At 39.7% G+C, this 19,257-nt stretch overlaps 1 protein-coding gene across 1 annotated transcript in view; it reads right to left on the bottom strand.

Moving 5' to 3' along the window:
• BCAS1 (brain enriched myelin associated protein 1) overlaps positions 1 to 19,257 on the bottom strand; it is a 78,688-nt gene that overhangs the window by 22,801 nt on the left and 36,630 nt on the right. Inside the window, exons 7-9 of the mRNA XM_077832320.1 lie at positions 15,843 to 15,878; positions 15,268 to 15,471; positions 471 to 638 (exon numbers count right to left, since the gene is read on the bottom strand). Of these exons, the coding sequence (XP_077688446.1) occupies positions 471 to 638; positions 15,268 to 15,471; positions 15,843 to 15,878 (408 nt within the window). The remainder of the gene's footprint in view (positions 1 to 470; positions 639 to 15,267; positions 15,472 to 15,842; positions 15,879 to 19,257) is intronic.

The following is a 19,257-nucleotide window of genomic DNA, read 5'->3' as shown; positions in this document are numbered from 1 at the left end:
CAGCTGCCTGATTCAAAGCCCACCAAAATTAATTAAAAGACTCCCATTGATTTCAATGGGCTTTGGATCAGGCTCTATCTCTGCTACTTAGGAGCCGTTAGCTCTAGCAGCCCCATAAACGCTTGTGGAGCAGCCACTAGAGGGAGCTATGTAACAAAATAAACAGTGGGTGACACTTTTACAGCACCTAGCACATTTTGGGCTCTACAGAAATATAAATAACAATATTTTATGTGTAGTAATAGTAATTACACATGCAAAGTAGCCACACAAATGTTTTCATACTATTACAAGAGCATTTACGTGCCTCTGGTCAGTTATAAAGATTGTCTCCGTTATTTACATATGTAGCTTTCATTGCTGTATGCAAGCAGAATTGTAAACTCATTATGAGAATTGCTTAAAAAGTTACCACCCACAAGTTTTGAACAAGGCTCTCTCAGATCCTCTTGTTCAAAGATTCTGCTTACCAGTTTAAAAAACTTCCTCAGGTTTGTTTTGGGGTTTTTATTTTCTTCTCTTCTAGGTTTTACTTCTGCAGTTTCTGGGCTTTTAGTCTCATCTTTGTCAGGAGCCACTGCTTCTAAGGATGCCTCCACTTTCTCATTGATTACAACCTCTGTGTCTTCTGGTGCAGTCTAGGGTTATTTTTGACAAATATTAAGAAGGCAGAAAATCATTCATCTGTCATACTCTTTAAATCAGTACTTTTTTGTAGTGCTGTTATAATGTAACAATGATGTCTTGAGTTAGAAATGCAGGAATTCTATACAGAAAGAATGAACATCAGGTACAATTATTCTATGAATTGCATTACATCCTTTAGGGCCCCCAGTCAGGAAAGCACTGAAGCATGTGCTTAAGTCCATCCCTATTTAAGAAAATGCTTAAATCAGTGTGATTTAAGCGCAAGCTTTGTTAGACACGTGTTTGAGAACTTTCCTGAAAAAAAGTGCTTTCTTGAATTGGGGCTTTAGTTCCCAAGTACAATATTCACCTTTACTCAAAATTTAAAACAAAAATGTAATCAACATAGAATGTGAACACTTACAGTGGTATAAATCGGGAGTAATTTCATTAAAGTCAGTTATACTTCTCTAAAATGGGCATGAGTGAGAGGAGGATCAGGCCCAGGGGTTTGTAAACAGAAATGGGAATAAGATTAAATAACTTGTGAAAACAATAGTGGGTCTAATTCTTCACTGGCTTTCACCGGGATTAGTCACTCTCACCAGTGCAAAGGAAATCTGGGGTGGATGAAAGACATCAGACTCAGAATTCTCAACTCAATCATATCAGTAGTGCTCTTCCATCCCCCTCCCCCCACTTTGCACAGGTGTAAAGAACTACATGAGCTGCAAGGTAATGGAGAATCAGATCCATTATCTTACCAAGATCCTGATCCTATAGGGTCTAGAACACCTCCTGCGTGTGCTCAACTTCCACTGGAATTCATGAAAGTTAATACGTGCTCAGCAATTTGCAAGAGGTGCTCTGCATTTAGCAGGACTGGGGTCCAAATGAGCTCTAAAGTATTAATGAAAAATTGTGTCTATGAATGCCTCATTCCACAGTCTACGTAGGGCCACACCTCTGAGAGCTTATCGTGTTCAAGCAAACTTCACAATACAGAGAACACAACCAGGAGGAACATAGGTGCCTCATTGATGTATGGATGCTTCAGATCCCACCCGGGTATGGGCTAAACGTGCATTTCCTTGGCTGACTGCTCTCTCTTTTATAACTGCGCAGGTACATAGGTGCTGGAACTAGGTGTGCTCCTGCACTCCCTGGCTTGAAGTGGTTTCCATCATATACGGGGTTTACAGTTTGATCAGTGGCTCTCAGCACCCCGCTATACAAATTGTTATAACGCTCCTGCCCAGGTAGAACCTCCCCCCCAAAAGGACTTTCTCCTGTGCACTAAAGAAATGTTAATTAATTCGGAACTCACAGTCACCATATAGAGAAGCATCTTCCTTTCTGTCTTAGAGACCAAGCTATTCTCATGGAAATAACCTGAATAATTTGATCTGAACCCAGCCTTTGCAGCATTTTACAGCCAATTGCAGAATGATGCATAACATCATAAACGCATCTTACTTTGCATTCAGCCCCTTAAACACTGAACTAAAACGAAAGTAGTTACACTAGACGTTGACATTTAGACATGACCTGTTGTTTACATTGCCAACAAAGTGAATATAATTTAAAATATTGTACAAAGCAACTGCTGCAAATGTGTCACATCGATTTATAGACATTCATGCAATATTTATGTACATTGTATAGAGTTACTTTTAATGTACGAGCCTATATGGTGACCTCCTCTTAGTTTACACACTGGGGATTGAATTGGGGACCTAAAAAGCATGAGCTGCTGCAGTTTGAGCTAAAGCACCACGGCTCTATTGCTATAGGCTGTAACAACTGCTATCCTCCGTGCCCTGGGCACAGAGGGGAACGGTAACATGCACACGCGGGTGCCCATGGTATAAAGCACATCATCTGGATTTTTGAAAACGGGGCTGGCGAAGTGCATGAATAATCTGCAGTAAATAGTCCTGATTGTCTGGATATAATGCAACTTTTGTGGGTGAAATGCATGGAGACTGGTGCGGGAGGGTTACAGGGGAAGAAATCTATTTCACCCCCCCACCCCATCTCAAAGGCTCTACAGCACAACCCCCCCTTCCCCATGACTGTTCCTTCAGCTGGTGAATGACAAGTGGCTGTAGGCTCTCTGCACCATGCATGTGAAGGGCCCACAGGAGCTCTATAATTGTTCATCCCTACTGCCAACGCTGCCCTTTCTTACTATTTTGTTTTGATCATTTGGACCCATTAAGGGTTCAGCTGCAGCTTTGCTACAAGCCCCGAGGGCATAGTCACACTGCCTCAGGACCAGGCATAGTCAGTCTGGTTACTGGTTCTCCCCAAGCTCCAGGAGAAAGGTAATTTGAGCCAGCCCTGTACCTACAGATAACTTCCCCTGCTGCTCCAGCTCCACTGCTCCAGAGAGCACACTTGAGGGGCAGAACCAAGGCTCTTCTAATCCTGCTCTTGCCCACCCATTCCCTGCCAACCTGCATGGAAGTGGGAGTAGCGACCCAGTGCAAGTTGTCTCTCCCCACCCCATGCTACCATTGGTAATGTGTGTATTGACCTCCTTACTCCCCTGCTCAGGTACATAGCCATGGTCACAACTGTGCCCTACGTATCTACAGGCAAAATTTTGCCATCCTGATTCACACTGCATAGCACCTTCCCACACAAGTAATCCCATTAATTGCAATAATACCCCTAACAGCACCCTCCAATGTAAGTATGACAGGATTGGACCGTATATTAGTTCAGAGAAATTAGCCTCAGATTTCCTAGCATGCATTGAAACAGATTGTAATATATTGCTAAACATGGGTTTGTCTGATCTATTTTTTTTCCTGGGCATTTTTTTCCTTTTTCAATGGGATGAACGGTATTTTGATAGGAATCAAGATTAGATGTTCACAATCGTAACTTTTTCCAGCATTACATTTAATTGCAATGTTCCTCTTCTAGAAATTCCTGTGTGCATCTAAAATGTGTTTAAAAATTACTCTGTGAACAGAATTTAAATGTATGAAAGTTAATTAAACAGTTAATTGATAGTAATAATTTTAATCTGTATTTCTATTTGATCTGCATTATGAATACACACAATCAATTCACCATTTCTTTGCTAGAAGGAAACGGATCATTGCATGAGCTGGAAGAGTGGCTCAGTAAGGCAATGACTTAGCTTCAAGGAGCTCATCTTTCAAAGATTAGCATTTGGAATCCTATTACAGCTACTGCTGTTACAGCTGCAGCCCGAATGAGTTTTCTCTCAAGCGCTTTCTGTGCAGGGGGTTTAGTTTCTCTAGCGATAACAATTCCATCCTGGGAGGAAATGCCAAATACTGGAGGGAAGGAAAGAAGTGCTGCTGTCTGTTAGAAAATATTAAGAGATAATCAGCCATTCAGAGGGATTAATTTGTTGAATATTCCATGCTTTACAACATTATACTTACAGTAGTGAGGTACTTTTATTCATTGGTCACTGGACTGTACAATTTAAGAGTAGGTAATTTAGAGTCAGAAAAATTTAGGAAAGTTAAATAAAACTTCCAATTTAAAAATAATATCAAACCTATTTTATAAACGCAATTACAGAGCCAAATTTTTTTAAAATAGGCAGGTACAAAATGCACATCTAATTTTCAGTGATGACAACTGCATATGAAATCTCTCATTTTACCTGAGCAATGTTGCTAATACACATTTTAATTAGGCATCCCACAGTGTTCCTGAAGAAATTATAAGGTGCCTTGTCTGGAGTTCTTAGCCTGCTATTAGGAATGATATTTTTATAATAATTTGGTTATAATTATTACGAGGAAGGAATCCTGTACAATTGCATATGTGTGTGCACATACCCTAGAACCCCCTTTTATAATTTTCAAAGTTTTTAAAGTATTTCCATTAACTTGACCTGGAGGTGGAACTTTGTATACAGTTATCACATCAGGGTTTCTTTATACTTACAAATATTAATCAAATCTAATTGTTTTTAAATGCTAGATATGTGCTGGCTTTGGAACTCAGGTCAGATCTGTGAATTATTTTTTAAATGTAGATGTTATTATATAATTACCCCTTACTACCGCATTCACACTTTGCATTACATACATGTTGATCCACTATTCTCAGTCAGAACTTTGTGTGCACTTTATAGGTTGTACATTTGTGTGCCTAATTTGCACAACCCAGTACTGCAATTGTCAGAGCTTCTGTGTTAATTGATCATCACAGGTGAAATTCTTACCCTCCTGAAATCAATGAGAGTGTTCTCATTGCCTTTAACCGGGTCAGGATTTCACCCCATGCTTCTAACCAGTGACTGATAGATGAAATCCCTATAGCCATTTTGAGTGCTGTTACTAGATGTGTGTGTACATATTGGATGCACAATTGCATGTGCTTTTGTCATATTATACCTATTTTCTAAAACCCCTCAGCCTGAGTCACAGGGTTTGTGTATGCTACCGAGATCCATACCGGAATAGCTATGCCAGCATAGCTCTGTATTGTAGATGCAGAAGAGGTTTTTCTGTTGGTGTAGGAACATCACCTCCCTGAATGATGATAGCTACATTGACAGAAGCTCTCTTCCATCAACATAACTGTGTCTATGCTGTGGGTTATGGCTGCACAGCCTCATCGGTCAGGGGTATTTTTTTTTTCACATCCTGACTGACATAGCTATGCTGATATAACTTTCAAGTGTAGACCAAACTACACTCTCTCTCTCTCTATTTCCTATAGCATTGTATACTGTAGATATGCCGCTATAGCTTCTGAATTACAGGCCTGGCCTGTTGTTTCAGCATGATGAATGAGACAGGAAAATGACTACCCTCATCCTGTCAAGATCTATTTTGTGTGTTATACTTACAAAAATGCATTTGAAAGTTACTTATTTTCCTTCAGCCCTGTAAGGTTCAGACCTTTCATATTATGCTTTACATGCTATAATGATGATTTAACTTTCAGATCTTATTTTAAAATACTTCACTCCAGAAAATGAAACTCCTTCTGACTGTGCTTTGTAAATAAAAGCTGAAAGAGAACACTGGAGCTGCTGTACAAACTGCAAAATCCACTCCATTGCTGCCATGACATCATAAAGGAAATGTCACTCCTATAACTACAAAGATAGTTTCCAAACTGCTGCTGTGATTCTGTTAACTTACAGTTTTATTTCACATCTTGGTTGACATACCGATGCTTGGCTGTATTTAGTTTTTCCGTGCAGGATGTTTCAATGGAATGCAAAAGCTTTTAAACTTACACACAAAGCAATAAAGGGTCAAATTCTTACTTTCATTGCAAAGTATGAACAATTGGGCTCTGTAGTAGGGACTCCATGCATGGGTTGGGGGAGGGCACTGGACATAGAAAACCGAAATCTTTTATAGAAGACTTCTCTTCTCGAAACCCTGATAACTCATAAGGGGTTAATACCCAATAACATATTCAATATTTAAACAGTTATATTCTTCATACCATTAAACTTCAAGAGGAAGTATGGGCCACTGGTTACTTGCCTGGGATTCTGGAGATTCATAGATACTAAGGTCATAAGGGACCATTATGATCATCTAATCTGACCTCCTGCACAACGCAGGCCACAGAATTTCACCCACCCACTCCTGCGAAAAACCTCTCACCTATGTCTGAGCTATTGAAGTCCTCAAATCGTGGCTTAAAGACTTCAAGGAGCAGAGAATCCTCCAGCAAGTGACCCATGCCCCATGCTACAGAGGAAGGCAAAAAACCTCCAGGGCCTCTTCCAATCTGCCCTGGAGGAAAATTCCTTCCCGACCCCAAATATGGTGATTAGCTAAACTGTGAGCATATGGGCAAGATTCACCAGCCAGATACTACAGAAAATTCTTTCCTGGGTAACTCAGAGCCTTCCCTACTCTGCCACAGACCTCCTGTATGACCTTGGGCAAGTCACTTAGGCGCAGGAGGGATTCATTGCTCAGACAGTAATTTACACAAACCTCTCACCATTTTACCTAAGTTTTCTATTGAAAAAGGAACAGGGAACAATAGGAAGTTGGACTGCAATGGGAGTTAGGCACCTACATATCTTTTGAGGATTTGAGTCTTAGGGCTTGTTGAAATGATGCATTAGTCCAGGGGTTCTTTCTGAGGTCCCCCCCAACCTGCTATAAAAACTCCATGACCCACCTGTGCCACAATGTTTTTCTGCATGTAAAAGGCAGGGCCAGCATTAGGGGGTAGCAAGCATGCATTTGCCTGGGGCCCCACGCCACAAGGGGCCCTGTGAAGCTAAGTCGCTCAGGCTTTGGCTTCAGCCCTGGGTGGCGGGGCTCGGAACCCCAGGCTTCAACCCCATGTGGTCAGACTTTGGCTTGCTGTGGCCCAGGACAGAAAGTCTAATACCGTCCCTGCTTGGCAGATCCCCTGAAACCTGCTTGGGGGCTCCCCAGTGGGCCCCAGACCCCTGGTTGAGAACCACTGCATTAGTCCACACCAGCCAGGCTGTAAATTCTAGTGCACACTAGTGTGTGGTGCACTAACTGTCTGTGTGAACCCTACTGGCTCACACTTAAAGCTCCCCAGTGCATGTTGCTGTACTGGGACTACATCAAAGCTCACCAGGGAACTTTAAGTGTGAGCCAGCAGGGTTCACGCAGACAGTTAGTGCACCACACACTGGTGTACAATGGAATTTACACCTCCAGTAGTGCAGACTAACACACCATGTAGACAAGCCTCATGTCTCTGTTTCCCATCTGTAATATGGGAATATTAGTACTTCCCTACTTCCCTGGGGTATTGAGAGTCATTCAGACACAATAATAATGGGGGCCATGTAGGTACCTAAGATTAAGACAGAAAGGACATTGGTCTATGATCCCTGACTTTGGATATCCCAAATGGTTTCTTTTTATAGTTTCTCGTCAGGTTGTAGAAAAAGGCTCTGAAATGTTGACTTGGATTGTAAGTAGGATTTAGAGTCCGTTCACAGGGTGGTATTTCATCCCACATTAACTTTTATAATACAGTGCCGAGAAAGGTCAAAGTAGATTTCTTTTAGTAATGGATGAACCTGTTGGGATTATTGTTCAGTTTGGAGCTGCAAAGCAGCAATCCCACAAAACACAGTAAGAACATCCCCAGAAATCAGGAGTTATAAATGATTTGATTTTTCTTTTGTGAGAACTGCCAATGCTATTAATATAGTATATATTATACACTTATTAATATAGTATATAGTAGTTATTAAATGAGTCTATTGGCAAGTCATGCTACATTGTATTCTACTTACTTTACTTATGCTAAAGTATACATCCCACAATACCTTTTAACAGTATAATTCAGCGTTTGGCATAGGCAGACAGGAAACCTGTCAATGTCAAGATACATAAATGTTCTGCCCTGGTACAGGCTTGGGGTGTGCCTCAACGCCCATTGGCACCAGGGATGTACTGTCCAAAACAAAAGACAATGAAAGGACAGAATTGGTTATGGATGGTCAATAAACTTTGAATGATTTTACATTAAATTACATTCTCCTCTAGGGATTGGGCCTGTCTTCCTCTGTACTCAACAAAGCAATAATAAAAATTAAAAATGACACTATGTTCTGTGATTAGTTTTAAAAGGCGGACTCTACAATTTGTATAATAATAAATTATAGGGAGAACAATTTTATCAACTTTATTTGTCTTGAATACATGGTGATATTCCTATAGCCATAAATTACATTGACTGAGCTTTCTGGATTTATAAGTCAAAATTCTGCTGTCAGTTACACTGGGGTAAATTAGAATTAATTTCACAAAATTCAAGAGTTACTCCTGATTTACACCAATGTGACTGAGCTTAAATTCCTTAAAAAGAGAGAAAACAGACTTTGCAGAGAGCAAGCCCAATCCTTAGAATAGTATTTCAAGGTAAATACCTTGTTTGAAGGAATAAAATGAAATCCACCCACTAGCCTCACTATTACAGAGATACCATTCTATTTTTATTATTTAAAATAATAATTTTCTCAGCCTCTTATAACCGTATTTTACAGCTTTTTTGCTTCTTTGTTAGTTGGAAAGTACTGTTCTGCTTCCTGTAAGATACTGTTACCTGTTTCTTTTCCTATAAAAACTTAAAGTGGTAATGGTGGTTTGTGCATAAGTTAATGTCTAAGCTCTGAATCCTTCCTCTGACTTACAAGACTTTCAGGCCTTCCTACGATTCAGTAATTGGTGTTGTACCAGTACCCTGGAGTTTTCAGTTCAGTGTTTTCTTTTATGTTAGCACTATACAAAATGCAGTGAAACTGAAAATGTAATTTATTTTTGGGCCTGATGTAATGAGCTGGCTATAAGGCTTTGTTTCATTTCCTGAGCATCCTTTCTTACGTTTAACGTAAATCCTATACTTTGCCTTCTGTATTATTCTCACATGGTAGCTTGAGCTTGGTGCTCTCTATCTGAGTCTAATCTCCACCCTGCATAGGACTCGACTTTTCTATTTTTCTTGGGCCATGCATTTCCTAGCTAACAAACCAAGCTGTATTTTCTTTTAATGCATAAGTATTAATTAATGAGTTCCTCTTTTGCAATTTTTTAATTTAAAAAAAAATGCAGCTGAGTGTGATTTTGATCTCTACTGCTTAAGAGGCACATGGCAGAACTCAATAGCCCAGTGGGAGAAGTAGAATGGCTTTAAGCCACTTTTGTGTCCTTCTGATTTTGGGTGGCCCCTGTGTAACTTAAAAAGGTTCTGTTTAAGTTATTGCAGCCTGTCCCTGCCGGCTTGTGGGAAGTGGCGCTGTCCAGAACCTCTATAGTGCTATATGCTATGGCCCAGCGTTTGATGCACGTCCCAACCCTAGCCCCACCCGAGCATGCCTGCTACATTAGGACTTTCAAGGGGCTCCTCAGAAATCAGCTGTGCCTGTTTTTCCTAGTTACTATACAAGGGATCTTTCCTTTTAAAGCCCCTTTATGTTGCTTTGGCCCCTTGAGGCAGGATAAAAAGACCAGAGTTCAGTGATATCCTGACCCTCGACTCCCATGCAACTTTGCCAGTAGTACATTCTGTAGTGGAGGTTGACAAAGCGCTTCAGGGACTCGATAAGGCCTGGGCAATACATTATAACCACCTTCTCCACCCAAATATTCATTTTCCTTCTTTATGGCACGCACCCTTCAGGTACTGTTTGCTCTGCAAATTCCATGCTAATGACTCAGTGCTGAAGGTTGCTGTTTAGTACATGCTTATCATACCTGCTGGACAGCTTGCTGGCTATACTGTCAATAGATGAAGCCTCCCATCTCAGTAACAGAGGCAGGTCTTTTGCTGATACATCTATGACCTCAAAACTGTAACTACTTCAAATTGTGATTTTCCCCTCCAGAATGTATCCATTATTTGAGATAATTTACTGACTAATTTCCCTGAATTCTTCTTAGCCTGCAGCTTGTTTGTAATCATTCTATATTCAAAATGGCCATGTGGTATATTTCTATGCCTAGATACGTTCCAGTCCTGGAATCAGGTTTCCAGTGCAAATACTTGTAATTACAAATGCAAAATTTGCTTTTCCATTAATATTCACCATTTGCTTAAAATATAGAAAGGCTACGTTGGCAAACATTCCAGCCATTTGTGAGAATATTCCTGGAAAGTGATCACAAAATAGGGCCAAACGCAGCAGAAGTGAATTAATTTGGAGAGTTAAACAAGCATTCACAGATATTATTTTGCACTGTTTACCGAGCTCTAATTAAAGCATTAGCACTGCAGTCTGTTGACAGTCACTTCATTAGTTATATTTTGAAGTGAAAGCTCCTTTTAGAGACAAGCATTTTAGATTCCAGGGAGTCCTGCTGGAAAGGGAGAAGTAACTGGATCTGTTTGTTGATTGTTTCTGTTTGTTAGTTCAAAAGAAGCACTACACATTGGTGTGAATTACACACACTTATTTTGAACTGCTACTAGCTTCTGCTCTCTAACAACTAAGGAAAGAGAGCAATACGTTAAGTATGCAAAAGGAATTGATAAAGTAAAAATAAAAACCAACAAGCAATATCTCCAAAACAACTTGAGTTTCAGGCTAACCTATGAGGGGGGAAATCATTTTGTGCCTTTATGCACTCCTTTGGCCTCAGCTGATTAGGTCACCAAGATTCCTGGTTAAAGGAAATATAATATATTCCTCTATCAAGAAAACCTAAGGAAGTGACACAAATCTTTTGCTGGTAAGGGATAATCATTCAAACCAAACAGGTAATTTAATATTTTTAAAAACATCTAAAAATAAAATATAAATATAAATATTCTGTTCTCAGTGACACCCATTTATATCTCTAGTAACTCCATTGAATTCAGTTCTCCCTGGTCAAATCAATGGAGTTTTTATGGAGTTTGCACCAATGTAAGGTTCAGATTTGACCTACAGTACCCATTTCTCAAACAGAGAGAAGAGTGAGATTTTCAAAAGACAAAGGGCCTAATTTCCCACTGGTTTATACCCACGTAAACAAGATACACTTCAATGACTGTAAAACAGTGTATGTGGGAGAAGAACTGGGTCCAAAGATTATTTTAAATTAACAGAATATAGCATCAGAAGCTCAGGTGGTGTAATTTAGCATCATTTCACTGGAATCAATGAAGAGTTAATTCACACCAGCTGAGAACCTGGTTCATATTTTTAATTAGCCTAATTTTGACCATGCCTGCCACATATGAGATAAGATAAAATAATTCTTCCATGACAATCAACCTTCCTTTGACAACAACTAGTTCATTAATGGAGACAAAAGATACATTTTCATGTATTTTTAAATCAGCTACATTACAATGAGAGAGAGCGAGGGAACATGAATGAACATGAACACCCGACAGGGAGTTGTAGACTGGTGCAATGCATTATTTCAATCATTAAAGCCAAGCCAGGGATTTTATTATGAAGCAATTACAATATGTCTTGTTTCCTACCGAGAAAACAAAACATTTGAAAATAACACCTGTTTAGCGAAAAATGCAAATATTTTTCAACTTGTCTGAGAAAAATCAAGCAACTTCTAAAGCTAGACAAACACTGCTTTGGATTAAATAAAAAGCAAGACAGGGCTTTCAGACAAAATTCAAAACAATTTTTTTCCTGAGCTTTGTAAAACTTGGGCAATTTCTCCAATTTCTCTTATTTTTCATTGTCCCTTTATTTGGTTTCAGTTAGCTCATGATATTTCTATCCCAGCTGGAAGCAGGCAAGACCAGAAATCTCACAACAAATCTTGTTCTCATAAGACTTCCAGCCAAAGTTTGCAGAATCAGGAAGTCTGGATAGTTCAAAATTAGGCAAAGATGGGCCCATGCAGCAAAATTTGAGTCCAGGTTTCAAAGACCTCAAAAGTTCAGGGGTCTTTAGAGTCATGCATGTGGTGAAGGCCCAACTATACTCAGAAATTTCTAAGGGTCACCCATATCTGCTGCAGTCTATGTTAGGTCTGCACAGAGATATGCAGAGCTCTCTATAGTCCCTGTCTACCACTGGGGCAAATTTCCACTCTGATCAACCAACACCATTTGGATGGTGAGGAACACAATAAACCCAAGGCTGGAGTGGGGCTGGTGCCAGAGCACGTGTGGGACTCTTGTCTTGCAGTAATAGTGTTTATTTTTGTTCCAAATTTTGAGGGCCACAAGAAACATTAGGTAGGATGGTCAAGCCCTTTTTGCAGGCTCAAGGAGGTCCCACATGCCAGGAAGGATCTTGACATGTCCTCATACCCCTTCAGTCTCCCTTCAGATTGACAGAGGTTAAAAAAAAAGAGAAGAAACAAATGGAGGGAGTTGCCTGGGCCTGTCATATTTGGACGGGGTTGTGGTGTGTGAGGGCAGCTGATATTTATACTGGATGGAACTCACCACAGTGCAGAAGGCCTCTGCACTACTTGAGTCCAATTGAATCCCTCAGGAGAAGACTTTAGTGAGACTCCCCTAGTGCAGAGGCTTTGTGCTGGCCATCTGTAGAGAGCAGAATCTCACTTATTAGTCCTAATGGAATTTTGGCCCATAAATCTTCAATGAGAGTTAATGTTCAGGAACAGATCTACATTTCCCTTCTTTCCTCTTACACAGTAGACTAGGTTACTTATTTATTAAAAAATTGACAACTTGGCTTAAAGTGAATTTCTGGTACAACTCCCACTGACGTCAGTGAATTTACAACTTAATGGATTTGTCTCTTTGATTCAGCTGTTTCTCTTCTTATCCCATCTTGAGGCTCAGTATGCATCTTGCTCTGCATCTCCATTGAGCCAGACATATTCAGAAAGTGGATATGGTTTCTGTAACAATATGAAACCTCTCAGATATCTCTTTCCCCACTTTACAGGCTTCCTTTTATTACAAATACCTGATTCATCCAATGCCATAGGAAAATAATAAACCCAGACAACTGCTTTAAACTGTCTTGGATGTGAAGTGAAACAAGCAAATCACGCTTGCTTCATCTGTGAAGTAGTAAGCACCACAAATGTTCAATGTTAGTGGCATACAGAAACTATGTCTCCAATTCTTCTGCCCAGCAGAGAAATCATAGACAAAGAAGCTCATGGGCTTCATTTAATCAGTATCTACTTATTTGGAAGCATTTCATTTTTGGCATCTAAATTTGAACCGTAGCCCGGGGGGGGCAGTTATTCACAATACAATGATTCAGTGTAGTTCCTCTGGTAAATAAAACTAGATAGGGCCCCGCCTTTTTGTATGTACCACAAAGAACCATAGAAAATGCAGCTTCATTTTCATAATTCCTGCTAGTTTCTATCAAATATATTGCTTTACCTAAGGGCTGCCAACCCTTAGGTTGTCTGTCTGAACCCACAAACTTATAAGTAAGTTCATTCTTGTTTGAAACCCATTAGAAGAAACAGACCAAGGGAGGGACAGAGTTTCAGAGCGTCAGCATGAGTAAAACAAATAAATCATGGGACTCCAAAAAAAGAAACAGACTCTGTGACATTGCGTGTAAATATGATGTAACTGGAATATGCTTTGTGCAAAAGGTCTCTTGTGAGGTATCTTTACCAAGCTTATAATCTACTGAGTGTGGTCATCCTATTTGTATGAATGTATCATTCTTATATCTGAAACTAGGAATATGTAACATAACTCTGAGGTCCTACTGTAATTATGCAAAGTGTGGGCCATTAGTGGTGGTTAAGAATCTTCATGGCTCCCATTGACTAGAACAATTGATTGTAGATGGCTCTGTTTACTTGTAAGCCTTCCTGTATACATGGGTGTCAGCTAGTGGGTAATGAAGTTTTACAGTGACATGTGATCGTGTCACCTGAACTGCAATCCATCTTTAACCTGGTGCTTTTCCATTTAGAAGGAGGGATGGGAATCCAGAGAGAGACAAAGGATTCCCGCCTTGTGCCAAAGATATATTAGGGAGTGGAACAGAACAAAGGGGCCCTGTCATGTGGAATCTTCTGTTTTTCACCTAAGATGCCTGCTGGAACTAACAAGGATTGTACCATGGAAAGGATTGGGCCCAGACTAGGAAGGCGTCTAGTTGTGAAAGAAGCTTATTGGAACATCTCTAAGGGTGAGATTTACCTGTATTCAGTTTCTTAGTGTATTAGGCTTAGACTTGCATGTTTTGTTTTATTTTTCTTGGTAACTTATTTTATTCTGCTTGTTATTACTTGAAACCACTTAAATCCTACTTTTTATACTTAATGAAATCACTTTTGTTTATTAATTAACCCAAAATAACCCAAAGAAAGCTTATGCTCAAATAAATTGGTTAGTCTCTAAGGTGCCACAAGTATTCCTTTTCTTTTTGCAAGTACAGACTAACACGGCTGTTACTCTGAAACCAAAGTAAGTGATTAATACCTGGGGGAACAAACAGCTGTGCATATCAGCTCTATATCAGTGTTATAGAGGGTGAACAATTTATTTATACATAAACTTTATACAGAGTAAAACTGATTTATTTGAGGTTTGAAACTGGGTGTCTGGGTGCTGGAGATAGGCAACTTGCTAAGCAGTTTTTGGTTAAAGTCTGCAGCTTTGGGGGCGTAAACCAGACCTGGGTCTGTGTTTGCAGCAAACTAGCATGTCTGGCTCAAAAAGCAGGTGTTCTGGAGTTCCAAGCTGGCAGGGAAAATGGGCTCAGAGGCAATTCCAGCTTGTCAGGTGACACTAACCAAGGGGAGGTCTCTGTGACCGAACCCATCACAGACCACAGACTACTATGGAAATTACTCTAAAAACCTATAGAATTTATTAAAGAATAATATAATCTCTAAAGGATTTTTAAACCAACCTATATAATTTAATAGAGATTTATATCACCTATTCATAGGGTTAGCTCAAAAATTCTATAGGAAGTTATTACTCTTTATTAAGTCATATAGGCCTTTTCCAGAAGGGTCATAATTACACACTAGTAAAGGAAATACATGTGCAAATAACCATCAATAGCCATTTGCACAGGCAACTGCACAAAGCACATGCACAGTGGTGGTAACTGCATAGACATTCACACTTACCTATGTTGTCTAAAAATGTGACTCTGCTTAACTTTTTGGCTTTGGTTCCTTCATCAGGAATCCAGATACATTATCTTCCCAAACTGCGGAGATGGGGAGCAGAGGAAACCATTCCGAAATCTAGACATACCTTTTTCCAGAAGAGTTTGCTCAATGGTGTGGAAGTAGGTGCAGATCTCTCCTTAGCCATATCTTTGGGGGCTTCAGTAGTTGCTGCTGCTGCCTGCTTCTGAGCTGCGGGTTCAGGGGCTTTTGCAGTCTGCGATTCCTGAGAGGGAGGGGCATTTTTTTCAGATTTTACATTGACAGAGGTGACCGGCAGCTGTTCAGCACCCTAGAGACATACACAAAAATCGTTACAGCATCATTAAAACTTTGTAAAGGAAAACGGACTCAAAACACATTCAAGCATCACTCATGACAAGAGCGATGACGCAATAAACCACGCTCACCCAAGAAATATGACACAGTAGAGCACAACTTGTACAGCATCACTCATACAAATTGCATTGCCATACACTTCAAAGGTAAGTAATGCAGTGAACTCATGGCAAGGAAGATGTAAACTAAGTAGAAATCCATCCATTGCAAAGACTGTTAACTGTTACATTCATACATTGTGTCAGACTGGATGTGGCAGTGACATTAGTTAAAAAAATGACTATATACAAGTCATTTGGATGACTTATAAGTAATCCTACTCACTTGGGCATTAGTTGGCTCCTGGGCCTCTTTTGTGGACTAAAGGGAAACAAAGCACAACGGTAAGTTTGTTTTGAACAATACCATTCTTCTCAGTTACACAGTGTAGGAATTGGTTGTATCGCTAATCATTTTCTTTTCAGTGAATACTTGTGTGTGTCAAAGTCCAGACTCCTGCTGCCATGTAAATTGAATTGGACTGCCCTGCTTCTACCAACCCTTTTTTAAGAAACAAGGCAGCTGTAGTTTGAGCAGCTCCAGCAATAAACCTTTTGCTTGACCTAGAGGAATTGCCCTTTAATGATACACACTACATCAGCTCTACCTTACTGGAGTAGAGCTGGCTTCTAAAAGGTCTTGGGCTTTCATGCTTACTTTATGGAAATCACCAAACTCAAACTCATCCACTAGTACACCAGTCACCTTTATTTGGTGCATTTTGTGTCCTTTTCCCAACAATTTATTTATATCTTTAGAAACACAGGAGTTTCATGTCAGGTGCTTCGTGGCCAGTTCTCATGCATTTATTTTCACAGACTTGCACTTTCAAGAAAAAAAAAATCTCCAACTCATTTCCAAGTATAAGGCATAACAAATTAAAAACAACAACAACTAGACATAGCTTTTCAAAGGCACACATTTGTGTGTGTGTGCCTGTGTGCACGCATATGCACGTACAACCCTCAATACATGTGTACAAACCTTGGCTTATGTTTGTAGATGGGGACTGTTTGCAAAATGGTGTCTTTGAAAATCTGGGCCTAATTTCTGTGATAAGAAATGTTGAGTGATAAATGCTATACTGCGGCCTATATTTTGTAGCAAAACGCAAGTAAGATATTGCAGATAGTGCTGCAATAATTGCTTAATCAGGCCTTTAAATGTAGGTGGATCTGATTATATTAGGTGCGGCTGACGTAGAGAATTGTCTAGGATGGATTTGGGGCTATATAGGGCCATGTAATGTTTGTTTTTAATTTCTGTTTTGAGGCCTGGTTAATATTTGAGCTACGCCCATTACAAATAACCATGCAAGTACATTTTTGTTGTTGTTATGATTGTTCGAGCATCAGGTCTTATTGCAGAGTTTTGCAAAGCACTGTATGCCCTACTTCAATACTGAAGATAAAGGTTCTGTACTCTTGAGACCTTTTGGGAGTAACATTTACCCAAGCTCAGAAGGTCTGCACACACCCTTTAAAGCAGCTGCATTTTGCAGTAAGGCTGTTCAGGAGGAGAGGGAGACGGCAAAGAGAGAAGCCGTGGGGCATCTCTGCACTCTAAAGGCCATGGAGTGTGCCTAGAATATATCATCTCTGATTATCATCAACAGAGCAGACCACTGGGGCAGCCTAGGGAAGAAACCATGAGGTCCACACTTATGTGGATCAAGGGAGCTAGGAATTTCCAGTCTATAAACTGGTGTTGTAGCTACAGAGGGGCGGAACCAGTGGTTGGAGGTTGATTCCATTGCCCCCACCCCGCCTCCCTGCAGAGTTCCCTACCCAAGACCTGTTAACTCAGGGCGAATTTATATTTATATGTAAAAAATCAGGTAAAACTCAGTGGTCTTAGTTGGGATTTGCTTTTCGATTTGGGAGTTTGTTCACATGAAAAGTGTGATCTTTGGATTTATTGCAACACTGGTAGCCTTGCAGCACACAGTTTATGCAACCAGATCCAAACTTCACTGAACCAGTTATCATGACTCTTGAGCTGCTCACTCCAAATAATAGGGCAGCTTAGATTAGGAAAGGAGTAGCTGAATTCTGTAAAAGGAAGAGAAGCAATAAATTAGAATATAGGGCAAATGCTCTTCCTGCTTCTCTAATTCTAGGCACCTTGCCATGCAGTTGGAGATTTCTTGAAAGAACAGGTGTGAGTGTTCTGCTGGAGACATGAATTTCCCCTTTTTGTGGTTAACTCCAATGATCCAGAGTAATTTACAGAACTCCAGGGTGAAAGCCAGAAACTGACTTCAGCTATAGTGCCTGAAAGTTAATTAATAATTTCTCTCCTCCCCAGATGGAATTTCATAAATCAATAAAGTTATATTTAAAAACTAGATCTGAGCATAAAGCGACATACACTCAGGATCTGAATAGCAAGATGCACAGGGATTCAGCTGGGAGAATCCCATCAAAGCTAACAAAATCCCAGGGTACCAGGCTTAATATGTTTCCAGTTATTAGGGTCCATGTTACTGCTCAGAAGCAACATTTGAAACTTGGTTTTTAGTATGCTTATTTTGACTAGAAGTTAGTATTTTATATAAGTGACAGCACTGAAAAACAATGGATTTTTTAATCATTGCTATCCTCCTTCAATTAGGATGAATACTTCAGGATTATTACTGAAGCTAACAAGGCTATTAAATAGAAAAAAACTCCAAGTAACCAAGGGTTCTCAAAATGAAGTGTTCACAGTTAAATTTTATTAAAACAATTAACTATAATTTTAAATACATTAGTTCTTTATCTAATTGCCTGAGATGTCTCACGTTTAAATTACAGTTTGTCATGTCACAGGACCAGAAATTAAGACACGAGGAACTCCACTGTTAAGTTACTAATGTCAGATTTTGAAGCAAACCAAGACAAAGGACTGACCTTCCTGTGCTGCACAAAAGGTAGTGCCCTGATTTGAAACCTCTGCCAGAACTAACGGGGTAGTGTTTTAGCCACAACTTTGAACTTTCTACCTTTTTCACTGGAGAGTGTAACAATTTGTAGTTCCAATATTACTTACACTTGTTTTATAGTGTGGTAATTTCTTACATATTTAAACACAAAACACCCACACACTCTGAAAAACACAATTAAAAAATCCCCACAGAAGGAGGAATGAGTCAACATAAAAAGTATGCATTTTTAAATAGCTTTTAAAAACATATTAGCTAGTAATGTTTCACACTAGTGCAGGGTCTAGGGGGTAGGCTGTGACCAGCTAACTTATTTTAAATGCATTAAATATTCTACACTATTTAAAAATGTGTTAGTCAAAACATGTTAGCTGTCATGTTTTCAAAACATGACCTATTTTCCTCGTCTAGACAGTGCCCAATAGTTTTAACTGCAGCGGAAAGACTGTCGTACCTTCCATGAGATTTAATGAGACGGAACATTTCTGCTCTAGAAAAAAAATGAAGGAACATGGAACTTTTAGTGAACAGTGGAGAATAAAATGTTTTTGTCAGTTTTAAAGAGGTGCCTCCCCACCGCTAACCCTAACATAGCTACTTATTATAAAAGCCCCCTACTCCCAAAACATTCCAAGTGGGTGTCTGAGTGGAATTTTTGCATGCAATTAATATTATTTTCCTCCCTCAGCTAAAGGGTCTCTGACTCTACATTCTTTGGGATATAATGCTACTGTTCTTTGTCTCCCAGCCACAGTGCATCACAACATAAATCTTGAT

The sequence above is a fragment of the Eretmochelys imbricata genome, chromosome 13 (assembly GCF_965152235.1).
Source record: "Eretmochelys imbricata isolate rEreImb1 chromosome 13, rEreImb1.hap1, whole genome shotgun sequence".
Taxonomy (NCBI): Eukaryota; Metazoa; Chordata; order Testudines; family Cheloniidae; genus Eretmochelys; species Eretmochelys imbricata.
This window is presented reverse-complemented; position numbering and strand designations above follow the sequence as displayed.